At 39.1% G+C, this 23,867-nt stretch overlaps 2 protein-coding genes across 6 annotated transcripts; one reads left to right on the top strand and one right to left on the bottom strand.

The window, feature by feature from the left end:
• Nucleotides 1-9,059: 9,059 nt before the first annotated feature.
• On the bottom strand, nt 9,060-16,291 carry THAP5 (THAP domain containing 5). Of its 3 annotated transcripts, none has more exons than XM_011948171.1 (3): nt 16,014-16,291; nt 12,349-12,541; nt 9,060-11,617 (listed from the first exon to the last, which is right to left on the bottom strand). In XM_011948171.1, the coding sequence occupies exons 1-3, from the start codon at nt 16,094-16,096 to the stop codon at nt 10,703-10,705; spliced, it is 1,191 nt and encodes a 396-aa protein (XP_011803561.1). In that variant the 5' UTR covers nt 16,097-16,291; the 3' UTR covers nt 9,060-10,702. The 3 variants fall into 3 exon arrangements, with proteins under 3 accessions (XP_011803561.1, XP_011803562.1, XP_011803563.1); XM_011948172.1 differs by having other exon boundaries at nt 12,471-12,541; XM_011948173.1 differs by lacking the exon at nt 12,349-12,541.
• Nucleotides 16,022-21,279, top strand: DNAJB9 (DnaJ (Hsp40) homolog, subfamily B, member 9). 3 transcript variants are annotated; one of them, XM_011948175.1, is made up of 3 exons: nt 16,022-16,622; nt 18,209-18,435; nt 19,348-21,279. In XM_011948175.1, the coding sequence occupies exons 2-3, from the start codon at nt 18,219-18,221 to the stop codon at nt 19,797-19,799; spliced, it is 669 nt and encodes a 222-aa protein (XP_011803565.1). In that variant the 5' UTR covers nt 16,022-16,622; nt 18,209-18,218; the 3' UTR covers nt 19,800-21,279. The 3 variants fall into 3 exon arrangements, with proteins under 3 accessions (XP_011803565.1, XP_011803564.1, XP_011803566.1); XM_011948174.1 differs by having other exon boundaries at nt 16,129-16,385; XM_011948176.1 differs by having other exon boundaries at nt 16,429-16,506.
• Nucleotides 21,280-23,867: the final 2,588 nt, after the last annotated feature.

Raw genomic sequence — 23,867 nt, 5'->3', positions numbered from 1 at the left:
CTGGGGAGTATACACTTGATTGCTAGAGTTCTGGGAACTGAGTATGTGATAGAGGCTGGGTGGGATGGGGCTTGGAGCTCACCATTCGGTATATACACTTTCACTTAATCGCTGTTTTCAGTATAACGCCCCTGCCCAGCTAGAGACCCTCTGTTTTAACCTTTTTAGGGAATAAACTTCCGATCTTTTGCCAGGTAAGGAGCGAAACAGCTACCAAACTGTGTGGGGTGACAACTGCTTCTTAATAAACTTTAACCAATCCTTTTTTTAAACATGCGTTAAGCACCCCACACTCCCCAATTCCAGAGGTATCTGTTGATTTCAATTACTAAGCCTTTTGGGTTCTGTAATAGTAATTGGGTTTATTTGTTGGCTTTTCTTCTTGTTGACTCAGGAATCTCAGGACCACAAAGACAGCTACTACTCATACGTCTACTTTCCAGCTTCCAAAATGTTGTTGTGTTTGCTTCCTCTTTCACCTTGCCCTCGTGGGTTTTACCTTTTAAAAATCTCTCTTAGGCTGGGCGTGGTGGCTCACGCCCGTAATCCTAACACTTTGGGAGACCGAGGGGGGATGGATCACCTGAGGTCAGGAGTTCGAGACCAACCTGGCCAACATGGTGAAACTCCGTCTCTACTAAAAATACAAAAATTAGCTGGGCGTTGTGGTGCACACCTGTAATCCCAGCTACTCAGGAGGCTGAGGCAGGAGAATCGCTTGAACCCGGGAGGCAGAGGTTGCAGTGAGCCACGGTCACGCCACTGCATTCCAGCCTGGGCGACACAGCGAGACTCTGTCTCAGGGAAAAAAAAAAAAAATCTCTTTACAGTTGTTATTGTGGCATATAAGGTGGGAGAAGAGAGAAGTATGTATGTTGTATTTGCTATCTCAAATGGCAAATTACATAAACTCTTTATACATAAAATAATACTTTATTACATTCTAGCTTGTATATAGATTTCTGTATTTCAGAAGAGTTAGAGAAGAATGAAAAACTGGCAGTGGTATAAAAAAATAGAACTAGTAGAAATAAATGAAGAGGCATTCCCATCAGGAATGGAGCCACTACTTTTCTAAGGCTCCGTTTCTTAAAATGTGGTCCAAGAACCACACACAATAGTATTACCTGACAATTACTAAAATGCAGCAACAATTCTTCCTAGGTCTACTAAATTACAATGTCTTCAGTTGAGGCCCTCGATGCTGCTCTCTTAAATTTTTTTTTTTTATAGATGGGGTCTCGCTATGTTGCCCAGGTTCGTCTCAAACACCTGGCCTCAAGTGATCCTCTTGCCTTGGCCTCCCAAAGTGCTGGCATTACAGTCACTGAGCCAGTGTACTTGGCTGATGCTGCTCTTAATAGCTGTGTCCTACAGCTCTGTCTCTGGTTCTTAACTGAAGGCCCTCCATAAACCAGCATAACCATAATTGCACTTCTAGTGCTTCCAACTATATTTTGCCTAATTCTGTCCAGGAAGCTTTATTTGTACTTACTCTTTGGAACTCCACTTCTCCTTCCATGGATTTGAAATTTTGAACCTTTGTTTCCTGTGACTGAGTTGTGACTGAATTGTAAGAACTTCAGTTTCCTTTTGCCCATACCAAAAATATAGGTCTCAGTTCCTGAAAACTCAGTCAAGAATAAAATCCAGGGGGTGCTGCTCTCAGACATAGGGCAATTTGACAGAGGTAGGCTGCTACTCGTAGTAGTGGCAGTGAACCTTGCAGAGGATTGCCAGAAGCTTCTGCTCTGAAAACAAGAGGGCCTATTTCCCAGTGGCAGTTCCATTCTCTTCCTAGCCCTGCAGAATTCCAGTTGTCCATCTGCCTCTAACTGCCCTCTCTCTAGTTGCCACCGAGTGAACATGAAATAGAAATATTCATGTGATTGATGGCAAAGAGACTTAGAATTTGCACTTTTCAACCATGACATATACTGTATTTTGAATGTGTCCTTCAAAGAGCATGTATTGGAAACAATCCTCAATAAGGGCAGAATGAATGGACTAGTGATGTTATTTCAAGAGTGGGTTCATTATAAAAGGGTGAGTTTGGCCCCCTAACTCTCCCTCCCATTCTGCCATGGAATGAGGCAGCAAGAAAGTTCTATCAGATGCCAGTGCCTTCATCTTGGACTTTCTAGCCTCTAGAACTGTGGGGGGGAAAAAAAAAAACCCTTCCTATTCTTCATAAATTACCCAGTCTCAGGTATTTTGTTACAGCAGCATAACTTGGATGAAGACAACATGTGATGTGTATTTACAGTGATCTTTATATGCTTTTCTCTTAATAAAATATTGGGAATTAATGCATGCAAATAGGGTAGAAAGTCTTCATTGATTAGAGTAGATTTTTCAAGATGGGCTGGGTTGAGAGTGATGTGGGTAAGATAGGAGACACCAAGATAAAGGATGGGAGCCCTGACATAACTGACAAATTAGAGAGCTTAAACTTAGTGCAGACTCATTTTAGGCAATTCTAGGTTAATCTCTATCTAGAGAAATTAGATTAGAAATACTGTCAAAAATATCATGGGAAATTAGTAACACTTTAATATGTTAAGTTTGTTACATTACTAGTATCCAGAGAGGAAAGAAGTGCCATATTATATACAGATCTTTAAGTAGCCTCATTTATCTGCATCATCCATCCATCCATCTAGTCTATTTCTCTGAGGTATACGGTCACTTTTTCATTTGTGACTCATAGAACTCATCTTTTCCTCTTTATTTTCATAGCTAACTTCCTTATTCTTTGCTACTATAGTCTGTTTCTGGTGTATATCCCCCTTCTCAATACCTTCCTTTTACTTTTTAGCTATATCTGTCAAGACAGATAAATAGATTTTAAAAACAATAAATTGTACTGAATAGTCCAGATTTGAAACATGATGAAAATCTATTTTGTGTTTAGCCATAAATGTTCCAGACCTTATTTACACCTCTAATCCACAGATAGTCATTAATCACTTAAAAATTTTCATTATAGAGTCTATTTGATTGTTGTTATATATAATACTGGCTTTTGCACTGTTAAAATATGCCTACCTAGGCTAGAGAGCCAGTATGCTAATTAGTGACCATTAAAAATGGTCAAACCCATTGATTACTTCAAACACCATTTTTTTTTTTTTTGAGACAGAGTTTCACTTTTGTTGCCCAGGGGGAGTGCAATGGTGCAATATTGGCTCACTGAAACCTCTGCCTCCCAGGTTCAAGAGATTCTCCTGCCTCAGCCTCCCAAGTAGCTGGGATTACAGGTGCCCGCTACCATGCCCAGCTAATTTTTTGTATTTTTAGTAGAGAAGGGGTTTCGCTGTGTTGGCCAGGATGGTCTCAAACTCCTGACCTCAGGCGATGCACCCACCTCAACCTCCCAAAGTGCTGGGATTACAGGCGTGAGCCACTGTGCCCGGCCCCAAACAACAGATTTTTAACACCTTCTTTCAAAGGAAAAAGACAGCATAAACTTTAATGTTGTATTAGTCTCTTCTCATACTGTTATAAATAACTATCTGAGACTGGGTAATTTCTGAATAAAAGAGGTTTAATTGACTCACAGTTCCATAGTCTGTATAGGAAGCATGGTTGGGGAGGCCTCAGGAAGCCTACAATGATGGTGGAAGGGTGAAAGGGAAGCAAGCACCATCTTCTTTCTTTCTTTTCCTTTTTTTTTTTTTTGGAGACATAATTTCACTCTGTCACCCACGGTGGAGTGCAGTGGCATGACCTTGGCTCACTGCAACCTCCACCTCCCAGGTTCAAGCAATTCTCCTGCCTCAGGCTCCTGAGTAGTTGGGATTACAGGCGAGTACCAACTTGCCTGGCTCATTTTTGTATTTTTAGAAGAGATGGGGTTTCACCATGTTGGCCAGGCTGGTCTTGAACTCCTGACCTCAGGTCATGTACCTGCCTCAGCCTCCCAAAGTGCTGGGATTACAGGCATGGGCCACTGTGCTCAGCCCAAGCACCTTCTTCAGATGGCAGGGCAGGAGAGAAAGGAGGAAGTGCTACACACTTTTAAACAATCAGATCTTGTGAAAACTCATTCACTATCATGAGAACAGCAAGAGGAAAGTCCACCCCCATGATTCAATCACTTCCCACCAGGCCCCTCCTCTCACACATGGGGATTACAATTTGAGATGAGACTTGCGTGGGGATGAAGAGCCAAACCGTATCATTCTTCCCCTTGCCCCTCCCAAATCTCATGGTCTTCTCACATTTCAAGACACAATCATGCCTTCCCAACAGTCCCCCTAAGTCATAACTTATTCCAGCATTAACTCAAAAGTCAAAGTTCAAAGTCTCATCTGAGATAAGTCCCTTCTGCGTATGAGTTCGTAAAATCAAAAACAAGTCATTTACTTCCAAGCTACAATGGGGGTACAGGAATTGGGTAAATTCTCCCATTCCAAAAGGGATAAATTGGCCCCAAAAAAGGGGCTACAGGCTCCATACAAGTCTGAAACCAAGCAGGGCAGTCATTAAATGTCAAAGTTCCAGAACGATCTCTTTTGACTCCATGTCTCATATCCAAGGCATGCTGATGCAAGGGATGGGCTCCCAAGGCCTTGGGCAGCTCTTCCCCTCTGACTCTAAAGGGTACAGCACCCATAGCTGCTTTCATGGGCTGGAGTTGAGTGCTTGGAGCTTTTCCAGGTGCATGGGGAAAGCTGTCGGTGTATTTACCATTCTGGGGTCTAGAGGACGGAGGCCCTCTTCTCACAGCTCCACTGGGCAATTACCCAGTAGGGGCTCTGTGTGGGGGCTCCAACCCCACATTTTCACTCTGTGCTGCCTTAGTAGAGGTTCTCCATGAGGGCTCTGCCCCTGCAGCAGACTTCTGCCTGGACATCCAGGCATTTCCATACATGCTCTGAAATCTAGGTGGAGGCTTCCAAACCTCTACTCTTGCCTTCTGCACACCCACAGTCCCAACACCACATGGAAGCTGCCAAGATTTGGGGCTTGCACCCTCTGAAGCAACAGCCTGAGCTGTTTGCCACAGCTGGAGTTGGAGCAGCTGGGATGCAGGGTGCCATGTCTCGAGTCTGCACAGAGAAGCAGGGCCCTCGGCCTGTCCCATGAAACCATTTTTCTGTCCTGGGCCTCCAGGCCTGTGATGGGAGGGGCTGCCACGAAGGTATCTGAAATGCCCTGGAAGCCTTTTCCCCATTGTCTTGGCTATTAACATTTGATTCTTCTTCACTTATGCAAATTTCTACAGCCTTTAATTCCTCCCCAGAAAATGGTTTTTTCTTTTGTACCACATGTCCAGGCTGCAATTTTCCCAACGTTTATGCTCTGCTTCCCTTTTAAATGTAAGTTCAAGTTTCAGGTAATCTCTCTGTTCATGCCTGAGTATATGCTGTTAGAAGCAGCTAGGTCACATTTTGAATGGTTTGCTACTTAGAAATTTCTTCTGCCAGATACCCTAACCCATCTCTCTCTGCTTCAAAGTTTGACAGATCCCTAGAGCAGGGGCACAATGCCACCAGTCTCTCTGCTAAAGCACAGCAAGAGTGACCTTTACTCCCGTTCCCAATAAATTCCCCATCTCCATCAGACCTCCTCAGCCTGGACTTCACTGTCCATATCATATTAGCATTTTGGTCACAACCATTCAACAAGTCTCTAGGAAGTTCTAAACTTTCCCTCATTTTCCTGTCTTCATCTGAGCCCTGCAAAGTGTTCCAACCTTTGCCCCTTACCCAGTTTCAAAGCTGCTTCCACATTTTCACATATCTTTATAGCAATACCCCACTCCTGGTACCAATTTTCTGAATTAGTCTGTTCTCACACTGCTATAAAGAACTACCTAAGACTGGTTAATTTCTGAAGAAAAGAGGTTTATTTCACTAACAATTCCATGGGCTGTACAGGAATCATGGTTGCGAAGTACTCTGGAAACATACAGTAATGGTGGAAAGGCAAAAGGGAAGCAAGCACCTTCTTCACTTGGTGGAGTGGGAGTGAGTGAAGCAGCAAGTGCTACACATTTGTAGCACAACCACATCTCATGGAAACTCATTCACTACTATGAGACTAGAAAGGGGAAAGTCTTCCCCCATGATTCAGTCATGTCCCACCAGACCACCCTTCCTCCAACACATGGGGATTACAATTTGGCATGAGATTTGGGTGGGGTCAGAGTCAAACCACATCAAATGCCTAAAATGAAAATCATATTTAAGTTCTTTTAAGGGCAAAAACCGTGTCACTTTCAACCTAGCAAATCTTGAAAAATCCACTTTATTAATCAATAAAACTTTCCTGCCTTTTTAAGGGCCACTTGTAGATAAGTTTTATGTACGTAGTTTTCTTTTGTTGAGACAGAGTCTTGCTCTGTTGCCCAGGCTGGAGGGCAGTAGTGCGATCTGGGCTCACTGCGACCTCCGCCTCCCGGGTTCAAGCAATTCTGCTTCCTCAGCCTCCTGAGTATCTACGATTACAGGCACACACCACCACACCTGGCTAATATCTGTATTTTTAGTAGAAACGAGGTTTCACCATGTTGGTCAGGCTGGTCTTGAACTCCTGACCTCATGATCTGCCAGCCTTGGCCTCCCAAAGTTCTGCGATTACAGGCGTGAGCCACCACGCCTGGCCTCTAATTTTTTAATCTTGTATTTTCTTTTAAATATTATTGTAATCTCTATTTCAAATATACAGAAATATCGAAATGTGTGTTCATTGACATAGCATAGCTGTGTGGTTATCATGAAATAAAAAGTAGTTTTAATATTTTTATCTTCTTAGGTAATGTTATTAAAAAGTAAAGGGAATAACATGTTAAGAATTTACCCAAAATATTTTGCTTATGTTAAAATACAGTTTAAAAGACATCTATAAGAACATTTAAAATACATTTAAGATCTGTCAGTTCCATTTGCTATAGTGAAATACTCATCATGTTTCTGTTACCTGAATGTATGCTATCTAGCCCTTCTGAAATGTTTGTAACGCTGACAAAAATACAGTGCTGTACCACAATGCTTAAAGGGGGAACAAAACACAGATACATACAGTCATGGATAGAAAAGCTAACACTTTGGTAAAAGTTACAGCATAGATACATAAGATTGAGTCAATATCACAGCCAAAAGCTCTGGGATGCAGGGCAGGCTGGAGGCCCTTAACATAGGGTGTGGGAGCTAGAGGGAGTCAAAGACAGAGAATGAAAGTCTGAATAGGAATGTTTGCTTTAGAGAATGACTTCTAGCATGAAAATATGGGAGTGTTTCTCTTATTATACAGAAGACCAAATCAATGTACATCTTACACATATTGATGTCTCATGTCTCCCTAAAATGCATAAAAGCAAGCTGTACCCCAATCACCTTCGGCACATGCCATCAGGGCCTCCTGAGGCTGTGTCAAGGGCACGTCCTTAACCTTGGCAAAATAAACTTTCTTAATTGAGACTTGTCTCAGATACACATCTGTACCGGATGAGGGTCTTTTAGTAATTAAGGTATCTTATTTACTGAGATGGGGTGAGGAATCCAGATTCAGTTCACAAGATTTCCCATTCTGCTCCTTTAGGTTGAGGGGATTGTAGAATCCTCACTGGATTTTGTTCATACTCGGACTCTAGCTACTACCTAGGAAAGAATAGTTGTTAAACAAGAAGGTGGAGCCTAAACACACCCATCTATCCATCCATCCATCAATCAATCCTTTCATCTATATTTCTTCCCTTTCATCCATCTCATTTACCCTTACTTTCTTCCATTCAGATTTTGAGGAATATTCACTGTAGTTTTCAGGAGGTTCACAAATTTCTGAAGACTTTCTTACTCCAAATCCTACGAAATCTTTCAATTTTAGAATGTATGTTTTAGGAACAAATTTGTTGCCTCAGGTGACAAGTACTGAATTTCATCAGCCCATTCCTTTACATGGATGATTGTGGGTTTCTACAGAAACAAATTACTGTGAAATGACAATTTTTTTTCATTCTGATGTGGGCAGCAATAAATACTGTACCCTGTATCCATTAGGCCTCAACGAATAAATACAGGAATAAAAATAATTTCTGGTTTTTAGTTTTAAGACCATTAATGACCTTATAAGAGACAGGATGAGCTAATGATTGTTTTGATTTTCTAAATGAAGCATGTGATGAGATCCTCATCTTGGGCAAGTGGGAAGGAGAGTCAGGAAAGGAAGGAGTGAGAGAGGGAATTTGAGAGTGGGGTTATGAACTTACCAGAAAAATACAGTAACACTGCTGGGCTCATCTGATTTGTGGTCATGAATCTATAATCAAGTCTGCCCAATCATGTGATTTATTTTTTCTATTCTACCAGCTCTTCTGATGTAGGAAGAGAAAAGGCAAAGAGATATTTGAACTCAACCAGGAATGTAGTTTAGGCAAGTGAGAACAATAGGCAAAAGAGCAATGTTGTTGAAAGTTTTACCGGAGAACGATTACTATGGTCCAGATAATCAGAATAAGGATGGACATGAATACAGAAAGGGTACTGTTTTTCAGATTTTGAAATATCTGCAGTACACTTAACAGCTCAGCATCCCCAATTCAAAAATCTGAAGACTGAAATGCCCTAGTGAGCATTTCCTTTGCATGTTATGTTCCTGCTCAAAAAGTTTCAGATTTTGGAGCATTTTGGATTTTCAGAGAAGATATAGTCAACCTTTACTTATAATTTATTAAAGAAATACAGCTAGTTTAAGTTTTCCCTGAGGAACCTGTAACTTTAAACAGAAAATTACTACAATGTACACTGTTGAAACTTAAGTTAATATATCATTTCTTTATTATGACTCAAGATTATTTTCATCCATATTATTTTAAATTAAGTATTCGCAAAACACATGGGAATACTTAATAACACTGTATTAATTCTATCAATTATCTACCCATAATTTATGCAAAGATTTTAAGTTTTCTCCCCCATCGTCACCTAAGACACTTCTAATTTTTTATAATTAGCTGACACACTTTCATACAGTACCAATTAATATTAGCCTAATGAAACTAAGTCAAATATGGCCAAAAATAATAATCATGCATTTACAAAACAATTAGAATATTATTTGCCATTCAGCATCAACTTTTATTGAGCACCTCCTATATTCCAGAACCAAAAACATATTTGTTCCTTACAAAATTCTTAAAGCCACCCTTTAAGGTAAGTAATAGTATCATCTACTTAACAGATGAGAAAACTTAAGAATCAGACTGACAGAACTTCCTCAATATCATAGGCAGAAACATAATTATATTGACTGCCAATTTTAAGAAAACATCTGTCACATTTGTGTCATTACTACAGTCTTTGCTTTTAGTTTTCTTAAAATCATGTGAATATAAACAGTATTTTTATTTACATTACCATCACTTCTCTTTCCTAAGAGAAATTCTTTGTTTCCCTAAGATCATGACCACTTATGTATAATTTCTTGCTTATAAATTTTAATAAAATATACATAAGTGGGAATGTACAGTATTAAGTATTACTCTATTATTCTGGAATTTAACAATGAACAAGCACATATTTTAAAAGCCACACCTACTAAGAAACAGATACAAACTGTGATTTCTAAAATATATTTAAAATTAACCTCATTAAAATTTTTGGTTTATAAATATAACTGTATAAATACAGAACATTTAGAAGCTTAGATGACTATGTATTTGATGGTTAGCCACATATAAGTTATTCTTTCAAGTTTGAAGTACCTCTCCTAAGAACTGGGCTAATGGGTGGTTCCTTTAGTTCAACTGGCATAAAATTATAGAAGTTCTATCTTGGCCAGACGCAGTAGCTCATGCCTATAATCCCAGCATTTTGGGAGGCCGAGGCAGGTGGATCACCTGGGGTCAGGAGTTCGAGACCAGCCTGGCCAACATGGTGAAACCCCGTTTCTACTAAAAATACAGAAATAAGCCAGATGTGTGGTTGTGTGCACCTGTAATCCCAGCTATTCAGGAGGCTGAGGCAGGAGAATCACTTGAACCCAGGAGGCAGAGGCTGCAGTGAGCTGAGATCAGGCCACTGCACTCCAGCCTGGGTTACAGAGTGAGACTCCATCTCTCCATCTAAAAAAAAAAAAAAAAGTTTTATCTTCCTTTCTATTACAGATATATAACTGTAATATATAACTACAGCCAAAAGGTCAAACACCGCAGAATTCAATATTGAAAATAATACATAGTTAGTATCATCAAATTCTAGCCAACTTCTAGTATTAAGTATGCATTATCTTATAGAAAATGTGTTCTAATAGAAGTATCTTAATAAAAAGGGAAGGCTCTATAAAGAACCGATTAGAAATCTAGTAAGTGCTTATTTTACAAATTAGGGACTGAGGCACAATCGTAAGTAACTTGCCCAAGTCATATGCCAGTAGTAGACCCAGGACTGATTCCTGAACCTGACTTCTAATCTGTGCTCTTTGACCACTTCTTTGTTTTCTCATGTTATAACTGAATCCTTTTATGTGCTAAATTTTAATTTGGAAAAGTATAAAGTAATAAAACTGCTTTTCTTTCCAGCCCAACTCTCTCGTTTTTCTTAAATCAGCATTACAAGAATAGGATACAGTTCATAACTTTACAACACTCTCACAGGTTAAGATGAGAATTTTATACAGGAAAAAGTTTACTTTACATGTAGTTTGCTTTGGCTGGAAAAAGCTTATTTAACAATCATAGTTTTAAAACCTAGTTATTCTATATCATAGTGACTTCATACGTTGTAAAATGGTTTTCTATAATCTTGACATTTTCTTCAGATAGCCAGTTTTCCTGCTTTAGCTGCCTTACAAGAGCTTCCAAAGACTTCAGTCTACCTAGAGTTTGTTGCTCTTTTAACTCTAGAAGAGTTATCTTTGAATGTAGCTTAGAGACTTTCTGCCAAAGATGTTCCTTATTTATATCTTGTCTGCAGTAAGAATGTTCGATTTGTAAAACTTCTGTCCCATAGTCTACATCCTTATACAAGGAGTCTTCGATGTCTATGTCTTCCATTTCCATAGTTTCTTTTTGGGTAGATATAAAAGAATTAACTGAAGGTTTAGAATTTTCTGCAGGTACAAAAATAGCAATAACAGATTCTTTACTTGTATTTAATTCTTCAACTGTTTGATTAATTGTGCTGAAGAAGAACGGATTTTCCTGTGCTGACTTTATTTCCATGGAATTACTTGTGAAGTTTGGATTAGCAAGATGATTGGTAGTTACTTCAAGAACGTCTTGGGTTTCCAAAGATTGATGAATACTTTCTGAATTTGAAGTTGTCAAAGTAATGGTTGTAGAATTCAGATCCTCAAAACATGTGTGAAAACCACCTATTCCTGTATCTTGGTAAACTGATGTTTCCAAGGTAGATTCTGGTTTCCCGGTATGTTGTTTAACTAGATTAAGAGTTAACATGTTATTTTGTATACTTCCTGTTTTAGGAGCTGGTGGCTTTACCAAGGAAGATGAATGAAGTAATTCTGGATGTTGAGGGGGCACATTTGTGTTAACTATATTTTTCTTTGTCTCATTTAATACAAATGATTCTTCTGACTTGGCTTTTGGGCACACTTCTTTCTCATCTTCCAAGTTTTTCTTCTGGGATTTTTTTTTAGAAAGGTCCTTTCCCTAGAAAATAATATTTTCATGTTCTGAAAAAGAAGACCTTTACTGGCTTATTATGCTAGTGCTATTTAAATATAATTTTGAGCACTACACTGGCCAAGCAATTTAGTTAAAAAAAAAAAAAATTCTAAGTACATATACCTTAAAGTGTTTTCTAAAAAGCATTAATCCCATTCAATATACGACAGAAACATTTGAGATCATTCAAAAGACTAGTATATTGGGAGACGAAGGCAGGCAGATCACCTGAGGCCAGGAGTTCAAGACCAGCCTGGCTAACATGGTGAAACCCCCATCCCTACTAAAAATACAAAAATTAGCTGGGCGTGGTGGCAGGCGCCTGTAATCCCAGCTACTCAGGGGGCTGAGGCAAGAGAATGGCTTGAACCTGGGAGGCAGAGGTTGCAGTGAGCTGAGATCGTGCCACTGCACTCCAGCCAGGGTGAGAGAATGAGACCTTGTCTCACACACACAAAAAAGAAAGTATAAAAAATAAAACTCATGAACTTGTGTTAATAACTTAATAATGTGTATCTCTTGCTTCTCTTAAGCTGTGCTTCATGACTTCAATTTTTTTAAAATTATCACTTTTAGTAAAAGCACAAGTTAGTGCTCCCTTTTTTCCAAGTATCTGCTTACCCAAGTTATAGTTCCCTCTTACTCTCCCACCTGATCACCTGCCACCCTGCAATCTGCCACTCTGCTCAGCATTACCCTCTCCCATACTGTAATACCTGATTGTCTTCAGGCAAAGAAAATATTGTTGGAACTGCAGTTTGTTTTAAATATCGAATACCCCATCTGATGTCAAGAGAGTCAGGAGTAAAATGGTCACTACATAGAAACTGGTATTTACTGGGAACCCATGAATCTCGCTTCATATTCTTTAACCACTTTTCCAGTCTTTCTTTGTCATGTAGAGGAAATCTGGAATTTAAAAAAAAAAGAAGAAAAAAAGGAAAACTTCGCTATATTTTTACAATTTTGCCAAATTCCAACCCCATATATCTGGGTAACCCATGCATCAAGTAAGTGCTACAAGAGGAAGGCAATCATCCCTACCAAATACGAGTATCTTCATCACAACTAGTACCATTATCATCTCTGCAGTAAGAGGCCTAAGGTGTAAGACATGTAGCCAAAGCTCTTATCTGGTAAGAGCTGAACATAATTCAGAGTCCCTTCAAGTAAAATATATGTGTTCCTATAAAGGACAAAATCTATTTGTATTTTCTATGGATTATGTTCCATTTTTATATTGCTGTACAGTTTGCCTAGAACTAGAAAAGAGCTTTGTATAAATTATAAATTCCTATTCAAATGTATTTCATAATACCACCTCAAGTCAAATGGCTTGTTGTCTACAATTCAAGGCAGTATTAAGCTTTACAATTTATGTTAATATTTAAAAAATAAGTAGATTGTTCAAACAAATTATTTCAAACAAATGATTCAGCTGAAAGAGTACTGAAAATATTCTCTTTACTAGCATCATCTTTAATTCTATCTATACGTAATCCAGTCTAATAGCACTACACTTCTATAACCAATGAACTGGGAACTCCAAAATTCAAGTTCTGAAGGAGAAACTCTGATACAAGAATGAAACATGTTAAAAGGGACATTCTCAGATATTTTACATAAAACAAATCAAATACAAATGGCAAGACAGCGCTGTATACATTTTGTTCCTGTACCTGACAACCTGGATTTAGAGTTGGTGCTAACATTACAATGTATGGCAGAATTTGATAGAAAATTTTTCCTATCAATCTAAAAAGGTTTGGGTCAAAGTATACAAAACAATATTTGAAAATGGTTTATATTTCATTTGATAATTTTCCAAGAACACAGTCCAAGACACCACATAATTTCCTGTTTATAAGAATACTAACAATATAAGGTTTCTCATATAAAATGTAGCTGTTACACATTCCCTTACCCCAATCCCAAACATTTAGCTTATGTTTTGCAGTAGCATCATTTTTTTCCCCCTTAAATTGTGGTAACTTTTTAAGATGCCACGGAAAGTCTGGGTACTCTGTAAGATATAACTTTTAATCCTGATATCCTCATATGGAAAAAATCAGATACACTACCTTTGGAAATTCTAACCACAGAAACAATATTAATCATGTTTTAAAAATACTTTTAACTTTACAAATATTATGTTGTAAGTATGACAAGCATAACCAGAAAATTAATTTTAAAGGCAAACAAATTTTCTTTTAGAGGACCTGACTACTTCTGGCCATTGGTAAATTCATTTCTCTTGTCACAACTGAAATGAGAATAGGCCTTTTACAATAATGCTTTTTACTGTAAATTCATGTATATGGATGCTGTTTGCAAATTATTTCCATTGTACCTATATGCTAAGTTATCAACTCATTAAAAAAATACTTTGTGAATATCCTTATTGGTAACTGGATTGTATTGCTTCCTCAACAGGTAAATCTCTAAGAAATCTTGATCATGTTTCCTGAATAAATTATATCTTTATATTGATTCATTTGATAATTTTGTTTCATTGTCTTATGTAATTCCCCAAAAAGCATAAGATAATCACAGTACAGACTGGACACTATATTAACTGAATTCCCAAATTCATATATATTTAAACTACAGTTTGCTGTAGTGGTAACATGAGTAAATTCAATTCAAGTTTGGCGCTACTGGAGAATAAAACTAAATTTTTATTTTGTGGATTACACACGAAATTTTTTTTAAAAATCCTAGAAATAATACCACTTTTACCAAATTCACATTTTCAGTGAAAAAAATCTTTACAATTCACTTGCATTATTTTTTCCTTCCTAAAAAGTTACTGTAAGGTCCACAAAGGTTAGTTAAAAATTTTAGTGTGGAGTTACACCTCATCTCCAATATCAAAGGCCAAATAAATCTGGGAAATACGAGGTTAAATCAAGTTCAACATGATCTTTTGCTACAAACATTCTCAGTGGTAGAGCCATTAGTACAGTAATATTTTCCTATAAACTGAAAGTGTATTAGATTGTTTTCCTCCCCCAAACATCTCTTTGCATCTTGAGGCAGGGCTTCAAGGCAGACAATTCTGGAAATATTGCCATGGATTGTGAATTACTCGGGGTTATCAGTTTTGTTTTTGAGTCGGAGTTTCGCTCTTGTTGCCCAGGCTGTGGTGCAATGGTGCGATCTCGGCTCACCTCAACCTCCACCTCCCGGTTCAAGTGATTCTCCCGCCTCAGCCTCCCAAGTAGCTGAGATCACAGACAGGCACCACCACGCCCGGCTAATTTTGTATTTTTAGTAGAGAAGGGGTTTCTCCATATTAGTCAGACTGGTCTCGAACTCCCGACCTCAGGTGATCTGCCCGCCCCGGCCTCCCAAAGTACTGGGATTATAGGCGTGAGCCACCGCACCCGGTGGGGTTATCAGTTTTTTTTCCCCCCCATTAATTAAAATACTGGAAAGCAGTTGAATCATGAGTGAATAAGTCCTTCAGGTCTAAAGTAAAATGGGCAGAAAACAACGGCTGAAAATCTGAACCAGGTTAGATCTAAACGAATTGTTTTCAAATACAAGAAAAAATGGAAATGCAGTATTTTAAATATGTTGCTTTTCATGTGTTATGAATCATGTAAGTACTATTAACATCTCCGCGTTATAGATGAGATATGTGAGACACCAAAGCTTAATTTCCAAGAGGTCATTAAGTTACAAAGTAGTGGAACCAGGATCTAGCATTGAAGCCTGGATCCCTACTTATTATACGACACTGCTTTTCTGTACTTCTGAATAAAAATCAGTGCTTTAATAGTTTCATGGAAATATATTGTGGCTCTAGTAATTCTGAATAACAGAATAAAACCTTGTTCTCTGCAGAGTATCTACAGCCCTAAGCAGAAGACTAGTTTATAATTCTGGCTCTGACACTAAACTTTCAAGGTCGGTTACCTAATCATTCCGGGCCTCGGTTTCCTCAGGAGAAAAGTGGGATGAAATTATACCTATGGGACCTAACTCGCAGGGGCTGTAAATTAACTTTGCGTGCACCTTTCCACTGCGCAGGTTTCACGTATCTTAAATGGTGGTTAATGTTGTTCAATGAAATGAGATCATCTGAAGTGGGGAAAAGACTCTGAAAACCACAGAAGCCCGCGCAAACTTTACTGTTTTAACTGTTAACACCCAAACAGGCTCCTGGGCCTCGCCACCAGCCCGCAGTCCTCGCGCAGGAAGGGCATTGCTAGGTAAACTGAACTAGCGCCTTCCCCCCGTCTTCCCGCGGGCGACGGGTCACGTACGGAGTAGCTGAGGACTCATTGGCAGAGAGGACAGGAGACACCCAAGTCCAAAGGCCACAGGTCCAACGCCTCATGGCGAGGCTGACGCTTCTACTCCACAGACAACTTACGGATAAAAACTCAGCTTCCGGTCTTTATTGTTTCGTCCCCGGCGGTTCTTACAACAAATCGCTGCGCAATAGCGGGGCATCATTCGGGTGAGGCCCCGGGAAACCCGGGACGGCGACAGGCGCAGAGCAGTCCTCCTCACTGAGGCTGCGCCACAGATCCAGGCCTCTCGAGCCACTGCGCCTGCGCTGCCATCTGCCGGGAACACCGCCTGGTCTATAGACTCACTTCCGCCTCCGCCGATTTAAGCACCGCCTTTTCGGGGGTTGGGGCCGGAAGTGGCGCACAGCTCTAGCGGCAACAACAGTTTTCCACGTGCGCGTAGGGCGCCGGAGTCACGTGGGGAGGCAGAAGCCAATGGGGAAGCGTTTCGTGTAGGTCTTCTGAGGTGGTGGCGCCAGCGGCTGCCTCCTGCCAGTGAGAAAGCTGGCTGAGAGGGGACTGGGCGCCGGCGACGAGGGAGGAGCGCTAGGTCGGTATTGGACCGAGATTAGGGTGCGCGCCAGCTCCGGGAGGCCGCGGTGAGGGGCCGGGCCCGAGCAGCCGACCCGAGCCGATCGTCAGGGTTGCCAGCGCCTCTGTGGAGGAGCAGCAGTAGTCGGAGGGTGCAGGTGAGGGAGGAGGCCGGGGTCGTGGGGAGGGGAGTTCGGAGGGTAGCGCAGACCTGTCTTTGTGAGCTGAATTGGCCTCGGTGTCCGCCACGGTCGCCGCAGGGACAAGGGACTGCATGTTTTTGGCCAAGAGAATAGAAGAACGGAGAGAGCCGCCTCACAGAATCGTGTTTTGGGTTGTGCCGCTGGCTTTCACGGGCGCCGGATTAGAGTCTGGTTCTCAGGCGGCCTCTACGGCGGGGCCTGGGCGGGCAGGGAAGGTGCCAGTCGCCTTTAGGTGAAGGTTGGACGGTGCAGCCCAGCCGGCCACCAAGGCTGGGGAATAAGGCACGGGCTGCTGGCTGGCGGCGCCGTCTTGGGGATGAGAAGTCTGTACAATACAAAACTAGTCAGCTCAAAAAAAAAAAAAAATCATTAGATGTCCACCTTGAGACCATGGAATAACGTCTACTGAACCAGTGAGGCGCCTCCCTGTCAGTTTTAGATCCGCCCTTTGACTAGGCAGCAACCTGCAGTTGACGCAGCGTCCGTGGGACACACTCTGTGTTCCTTAAACCGAGAGGTGGTTCTTGATCCTTGGTACCCGTGACTACGAGTAAGTCTCTGAAAATAAGTAATCTACCTGCCTGCTAATTACTCTCAGGAAAGGCCACTGGAGAGGAAACCAGGCAATTTCCACAAACCGTAGTGGTTTTCGTCAGCGTTGTTACGGCATCATAGGTTACTAAGGACCCTGGTGGTACCGTATTCAAAAAAACAGGATCCATCCCTTCGTTTTGAATCTCAAGTCATTGAGTACGTATTGTCAAGAATTGTAAGCTAACATTTCTTTAATGGTTTAAGAGAAATATTTTACCTGCTGAGAAGTGTTAAAGAAGGTTAAGAATCTGCCTTAACCACAGTAGAAATTATCAAAGTTCATTTTCCTGGCAGCTGTAGCAGAAATCTTAAATTCTGTTCATCATGAGTTGTAAACAATATTTAGCCATGCTTCTTGGTTAAACATTTGGGATCTTACATTTGGGAAAAAGACAACATTCTACTATTGTCAGTATTAACATTGTGATATTAAGATTGTCTACTAGCAGTCCTTGGCTCACCTGTTGAAAGCTGAATTTTTAGAGAGAGATTAATACTAATTTACATATACTGGGCTGTTTACTTTGGTGCTCCACCTTTTTTTTTTTTTTTAATTTTTTTTTCTGTGAAGTTAAATACATTATTACTTTCAGGATATGAATTCTTGAAAGGAAGGTTGGGATCTTACTTGATTTTCTTTTTTTTCTTCAATGCTTGCATATGATGTATCTTCAATATAAACTGTTTAAAAATCAGTTATTGAAAATTTTCTGTCTGGCCAGAGTATTAGTGGGCAAAGCCAAGAATTATTTTTGTTCTCAATAAGGTTAAGCCAGTTTGGGAGTTACAAAACTATAAGTGAAATTACATGTGAACAGGTACAAGATACTGTATGCTTAACATTTTGATACTGCATTAGGTTTACCTTGTGTTGGATTTCTTTTAAAAAAAAAAAAGTTTTAAGATTAGCTCCATCCATAACATTTTTTTCTTCTTTTCTGTTTTAGGATATTAGAAATGGCTACTCCCCAGTCACTTTTCATCTTTGCAATCTGCATTTTAATGATAACAGAATTAATTCTGGCCTCAAAAAGCTACTATGATATCTTAGGTGTGCCAAAATCGGCATCAGAGCGCCAAATCAAGAAGGCCTTTCACAAGTTGGCCATGAAGTACCACCCTGACAAAAATAAGAGCCCGGATGCTGAAGCAAAATTCAGAGAGATTGCAGAAGGTAAATAAATGACAATCTCTGAAGTGTCATGACTATTAACTAGTAAGGAGAATCATAGGTGGAGTGGGATTTATGTATAGGTATTGCATGATTCCCTGAGATTATTTTCTTATTACAGATGCTTTGATTCCTGAATAAATACATGAAAGAATAATAGATAATTTTATTGGTATACATATCTAAACGTATTGAAAATCTATTATTCTATGTTATTTATAAGATCACTGTTGTTTCTGTGACAAAAAGAATTTTAGGTACCCAAAATTCTTATCAACTCACTTATGAAACAGAATATTTTACCATTTTAAACATTAAATACTTAAAAAGTAAACTAGACTCTAAAGTGCTTTATTCACTTGATCTGCGTTTCAAAGCCATATTTGTCTTTAAAAAAAAAATTGAAACAAATTTTGATTTCGGACTAGCTCTAGAACAAATTGCACCTGCTGAGCATTCAGTAATTATTGTTGGGTGAAGGTAACCGAGCAGGGAGTTAGAATTAAACATTTACTTTAGCAAGGAGGTGCAAAATCTTAATTCCTATTAATTGGTTATAGTTGATGGTTTAATTTTTTAATACAATTAATTATTTCACACAAATAATATGAAGATTAAAGAACTCTGTAATTGTTGCCCACGTGTTTATTTGTAGTAATGGTATCATTTAATAACTGTTGAGTATTATAGATGGCATTGTGCCAACTGCTGATAATACAGCAGTTAATAAGTTTCTACCTTGTTTTATAAGTTTGATTAACTTGATGCTTTTATTTGTAGTGTTTTCCTTTTATTTCTGATGTGAAATTCTTCCCAAAAATAATAATATTCAGTTCACTTACTTTAAGAGATTTGAATGTATGTAATTTTGAATATTTTACCTTCAGTTACTAAAATTATTTTTATCTCTTTCAGCATATGAGACACTCTCAGATGCTAATAGACGAAAAGAGTATGATACACTTGGACACACTGCTTTTACTAATGGTAAAGGACAAAGAGGTAGTGGAAGTTCTTTTGAGCGGTCATTTAACTTCAATTTTGATGACTTATTTAAAGACTTCGCCTTTTTTGGTCAAAACCAAAACACTCGATCCAAGAAGCATTTTGAAAATCATTTCCAGACACACCAGGATGGTTCCAGTAGACAAAGGCATCATTTCCAAGAGTTTTCTTTTGGAGCTGGATTATTTGATGACATGTTTGAAGATATGGAGAAAATGTTTTCTTTTAGTGGTTTTGACTCTACCAATCGGCATACAGTACAGACTGAAAATAGATTTCATGGATCTAGCAAGCACTGCAGGACTGTCACTCAACGAAGAGGAAATATGGTTACCACATACACTGACTGTTCAGGACAGTAGTTCTTTTTCTGTTCTCACTAAATCCAACTAGTTGACTCTTCCTCATTACCTTTGATGCTAAACAATTTTCTGTGAACTATTTTGACAAGTGCATGATTTCACTTTAAACAATTTGATATAGCTATTAAATATATTTAAGGTTTTTTTTTTTGACAAATTCAGCAACATTCAACTAGTAGACAAAATGCTAATTATTTCCCTGATTAGGAAAGTTTCTTTAAAAAACATTATTTTGCCTAGTTCTTTATCTCTACCTGCCCTTGGGCTCACTAATGTCACCAGTTTCATTACCAAGAAAAGATTGAGTTTACCTGATTAAACTTTAAAAGTTATTGTAGATTTAAGTTGTGTGAACCTAATGATTTTTGCAGTTAAACCTTTACTAATTGAAAGTTGCATGTTCTATAACATCTGTGACTTGGGTTGCAGAATGTACATGAAACTGTATAATTGAGTCATTCAGCAAAGGAGAACAGTATCTTGGTTAATTGCTAATGAAAGGTTGAGAAAGGGATGGTTTGATATTTACCACAGCACTCTGCCTTTCTACAGTAGAACTGGGGTAAATGAAATGGTTTTATTGCCCATAGTCATTTAGGCTGGAAAAAAGTTGAAAACTTATGAAATATTGCCAAGAGATTGTCATGTGTTTGGTTCCAGGCTAAAAATGATTTTGTAGTGTTGAAATCATAGCTACTTACATATCTTTTCACATTTCTTTCTTAGTTGTAGGCACTCTTAGGTCTTAATATGGATTTATGTGTTTATGTGTGTAGTCTCTCCTCTTGCTACTCATCTTTATCTAGAGATTGACTAATACCTCATTCTGTTTGTAAAACCAGCCAGTAATTTCTGTGCAACCTTATTATGTGCAATATTTTTAAATCCTGAGAAATATGTGCTTTTGTTTTCAGATAGACTTTTTTCTTTAGTTCTGCACTTTTCCATATTATACTCCATATGAGTATTAATCCTATGGATACATATTAAAACAAATGTCTCATACAACATTGTGAGAGAAATATAAATATTTACAACCTGATCTTCATTGTTGTTTTATTGTTAAACGTTTATTATGCAACTCTGGAGGTATAGAGAGCATATAAGCTATGGGACATATGCTGATCGCAGGCTATATTCATGAAGTTACTTTTGACTAATCTGAAAACTCTGATAGGATTTTGTCTGTCATTTGGCAATTTCTACTGCGTTCTTCTGTCACACATTTTGATAGCTTAAAGATATTTTTAATTATAATTTTGTTGTGTTTGTTTGCTAAGAGCAAGCGTTCCTGCTCCCAGTTCTTTCTTCTTTAGGCCTGGTTGGGAAAAAGCAGAAACTTTACATAAAGCCGTATTTCTTAATCATCTTTAATTTGAAGCTTAAGAAAATGAAGTTATTCTGTTATATTTATGTAACTTATTTCCTGGAAGTTATATCTACTAGTTTTGTTTGATAATAAAATTAGCGATACCTTGAATTTTGGGCTGAGGATTATCTGTAGCCAATTAAAAAAAAATCAAGTTTTGAAACATTACAGTAATATATAAAGCAGAAGAGTGTGGATTGGGAAATAAATGAGAAAAACCACAATCAGGATGTCCTGGAGAAGCTTTAAGGATTGGATTTGGGTGAGGTAGAATTCATTCATACTAAATTTACTGAAGAACTGCATTGGAAAGCTCTGCTGTTTACGACTTCCTCCAGGTAAACAGTTGTTAACAAAAGTAACTTTTTCCTCAGGCAAGGGACTAAACAAGTCTTGAAAGAAGGGTTATTTGGGGGAAGACTTCCCAGTTGAGAGTATTAGGGTGTGAGGTGAAGGCAGAGTAGAAGTGAAGTGAATTTTCACTTGAAGGTCAAGAGGGTGCTGGTGAGAAATGCGGCACTCCCAAATTAAAGCCTCCTTATGTTGGCTTGGTGGGAAACAACTTCTCTGCATGCAGACCACATACCTGTGGGTACCTGCTGGTTAAAAAACCTTGACAATTTAGCTGGGTGTGATGGCATGCACCTGTAGTCCCAGCTACTCTGGAAGCTGAGGTGGGAGGATCACTTGAGCTCAGGAGTTTAAGGCTGCAGTGAGCTGTGATTGGCCACTGCCTGGCAATTTACTGAGAACCACCGCTGCTATTCAAAAGAGATTTAATGCAGACACATAACTGCTTTTCTCAGCTATCTGTGCAATTTGATCTAATCCTTCATAAATACACTGATGTCCAAATAATGTCAGACATTTAAGGAAAACTGACAGCTAGGAAAAGAAGCCCTAATGAGTAGCCCTGACAATATAATTAAGAGATTGAAAGAATTTAAGATTCTAGTATCAGATTTTTTAAATAGAATATTGCTTCAACAAATACAGTTCTTGTCTTAACCTGTTTACTTCAGGATTTCTTTAATGATGGTGTCAGACAGAACAGATGAAGTAATGTGAACTCACATTTGGTTTACAATTACATCTAATAGCCAAAGGCAATGGGAGGTAAGAGATACGTGGTACATGTGTTCCCTACTATGCAGGCCTACTTTGTCCTGTGAAATTCATATTCTTCCTCATATCTCAACTTTGTTACTCAACTTCCTCGCAAACTTCTCTCCAAAGGTTGCCCTAATGTGGAGCTACCTAAATAATTTATTGTGCAGTTCTATTTACTGTTATTCATTATGATACACCATAAGTGGTGAGCAGGGTGGTGGGGGTGATTGCAGTCTTGTGGAAAAAAACAAGCAATAACCATATGAATAAATTATAAACTGATAAAGTATGGAAAAAGAAAATGTAGCACAGGAGAGGAGAATTGGGAGAGCAGGCAGGTTGAGGATGTGTTGCAATTTTTGACAGGATTGTCAGTGTTGGCCTCATTGAAAAGGTAAATTTGAGCAGAGACTTGAAGGGAATTGTTTGTACAGAAGGTGGAAGCGTACGTACGTGGGAAGTTGCAAGAATGGCAAAGAAGTGAGCATAACTGAAGGCCAGTAAGCAAACCAGAGTAGTAGAAGATTAATTCATAAAGATAAGGGGTTGAAAGCAGATCACCTAGGGCCTTGTCAACCTTTGTAAAGGATTTGACTTTGGAATGATGGCTGAGCTTGGAGCAGATAAATGACTTGATCTTTAAATCATTTTAAAAGGGTCACTCCACCTGCTTTGTTCAGAATAGACATAGAGGGGCAATGGTGAAATAGGGAGACAGTTTGGAAGCTATTTCAGTATTCTAGGATGAGATATTGTTGCAGCTTGTGCATTGCATGAGGGTGGCAGCAGTGGAAGTGGTAGGAAGTGGTTGGATTCCAGATGTATTCTGCAAGTAGAGCTACCAGGATTTGCTTATGGATTAGATAAGCAAAAGTAGGTGTAAAAGACAGAGGAGAAAACTGATTCTAAGTTTCATGTTCTGAGTAACTGGAAATACAGAGTAGCCTTTAAGATGGGAGAGGCTGCAGAAAGAAGACATTTAGGAGGAAAAATCAGAAGTTCAGCTTAGATATACCAAATTTGAGATGATGAGTAAATGGGTGGAGATATGTCTGAAGTTTGGGAGAGAGAGCGAAGCTGGAAATACACATTTTGGGACTGTCAAAATATGTGATATTTAAAACTTTGAGAGTAGATGAAATTACTGAGGGAAAGTGTAGACATATAAAAAGCAATTGAATAACTGAGTCCCCTGGTACTCTTAAAAATGCAAAAAGAAAATAAGAAGCCTACAAAGGCATCTGAGAAGCAGCAGCCAGTGAGTAATGAGTTTTGCATCTTGGAAGGAAGTGAAATAAATATATCAAGAAGTAGAAAGTGGCCAAGCATGGTAGCTCACGCCTGTAAACCTAGCACTTTGGAAGGCCAAGGCAGGTGGATTGCTTGAGGTCAGGAGTTCGAGACCAGCCTGATCAACATGATGAAACCCCGTCTCTACTAAAAATACAAAAATTAGCCAAGTATGGTGGCAAGTGCCTGTATTCCCAGCTACTTGAGAGGCTGCGGCAGGAGAATCACCTGCATCCAGGAGGTGGAGGTTGCGGTGAGCTGAGATCATGACACTGCACTCTAGCCTGGATGACAAAGCG

The sequence above is a fragment of the Colobus angolensis genome, unplaced genomic scaffold (assembly GCF_000951035.1).
Source record: "Colobus angolensis palliatus isolate OR3802 unplaced genomic scaffold, Cang.pa_1.0 Scaffold275, whole genome shotgun sequence".
NCBI lineage: Eukaryota > Metazoa > Chordata > Mammalia > Primates > Cercopithecidae > Colobus > Colobus angolensis.
This window is presented reverse-complemented; position numbering and strand designations above follow the sequence as displayed.

Excerpts from the sequence above, each read along its gene's own strand:
- THAP5 (XM_011948171.1), bottom strand. The coding sequence starts at position 16,096 with ATGATGCCCCGCTATTGCGCAGCGATTTGTTGTAAGAACCGCCGGGGA. Across the intron at positions 12,542-16,013 it reads CGGAAGCTGAGTTTTTATCC|ATTTCCTCTACATGACAAAG; the intron begins GTAAGTTGTCTG and ends TTTAAATTCCAG. Across the intron at positions 11,618-12,348 it reads CTTTGCCTGAAGACAATCAG|GGAAAGGACCTTTCTAAAAA; the intron begins GTATTACAGTAT and ends ATTATTTTCTAG.
- DNAJB9 (XM_011948174.1), top strand. Across the intron at positions 18,436-19,347 it reads ATTCAGAGAGATTGCAGAAG|CATATGAGACACTCTCAGAT; the intron begins GTAAATAAATGA and ends TATCTCTTTCAG.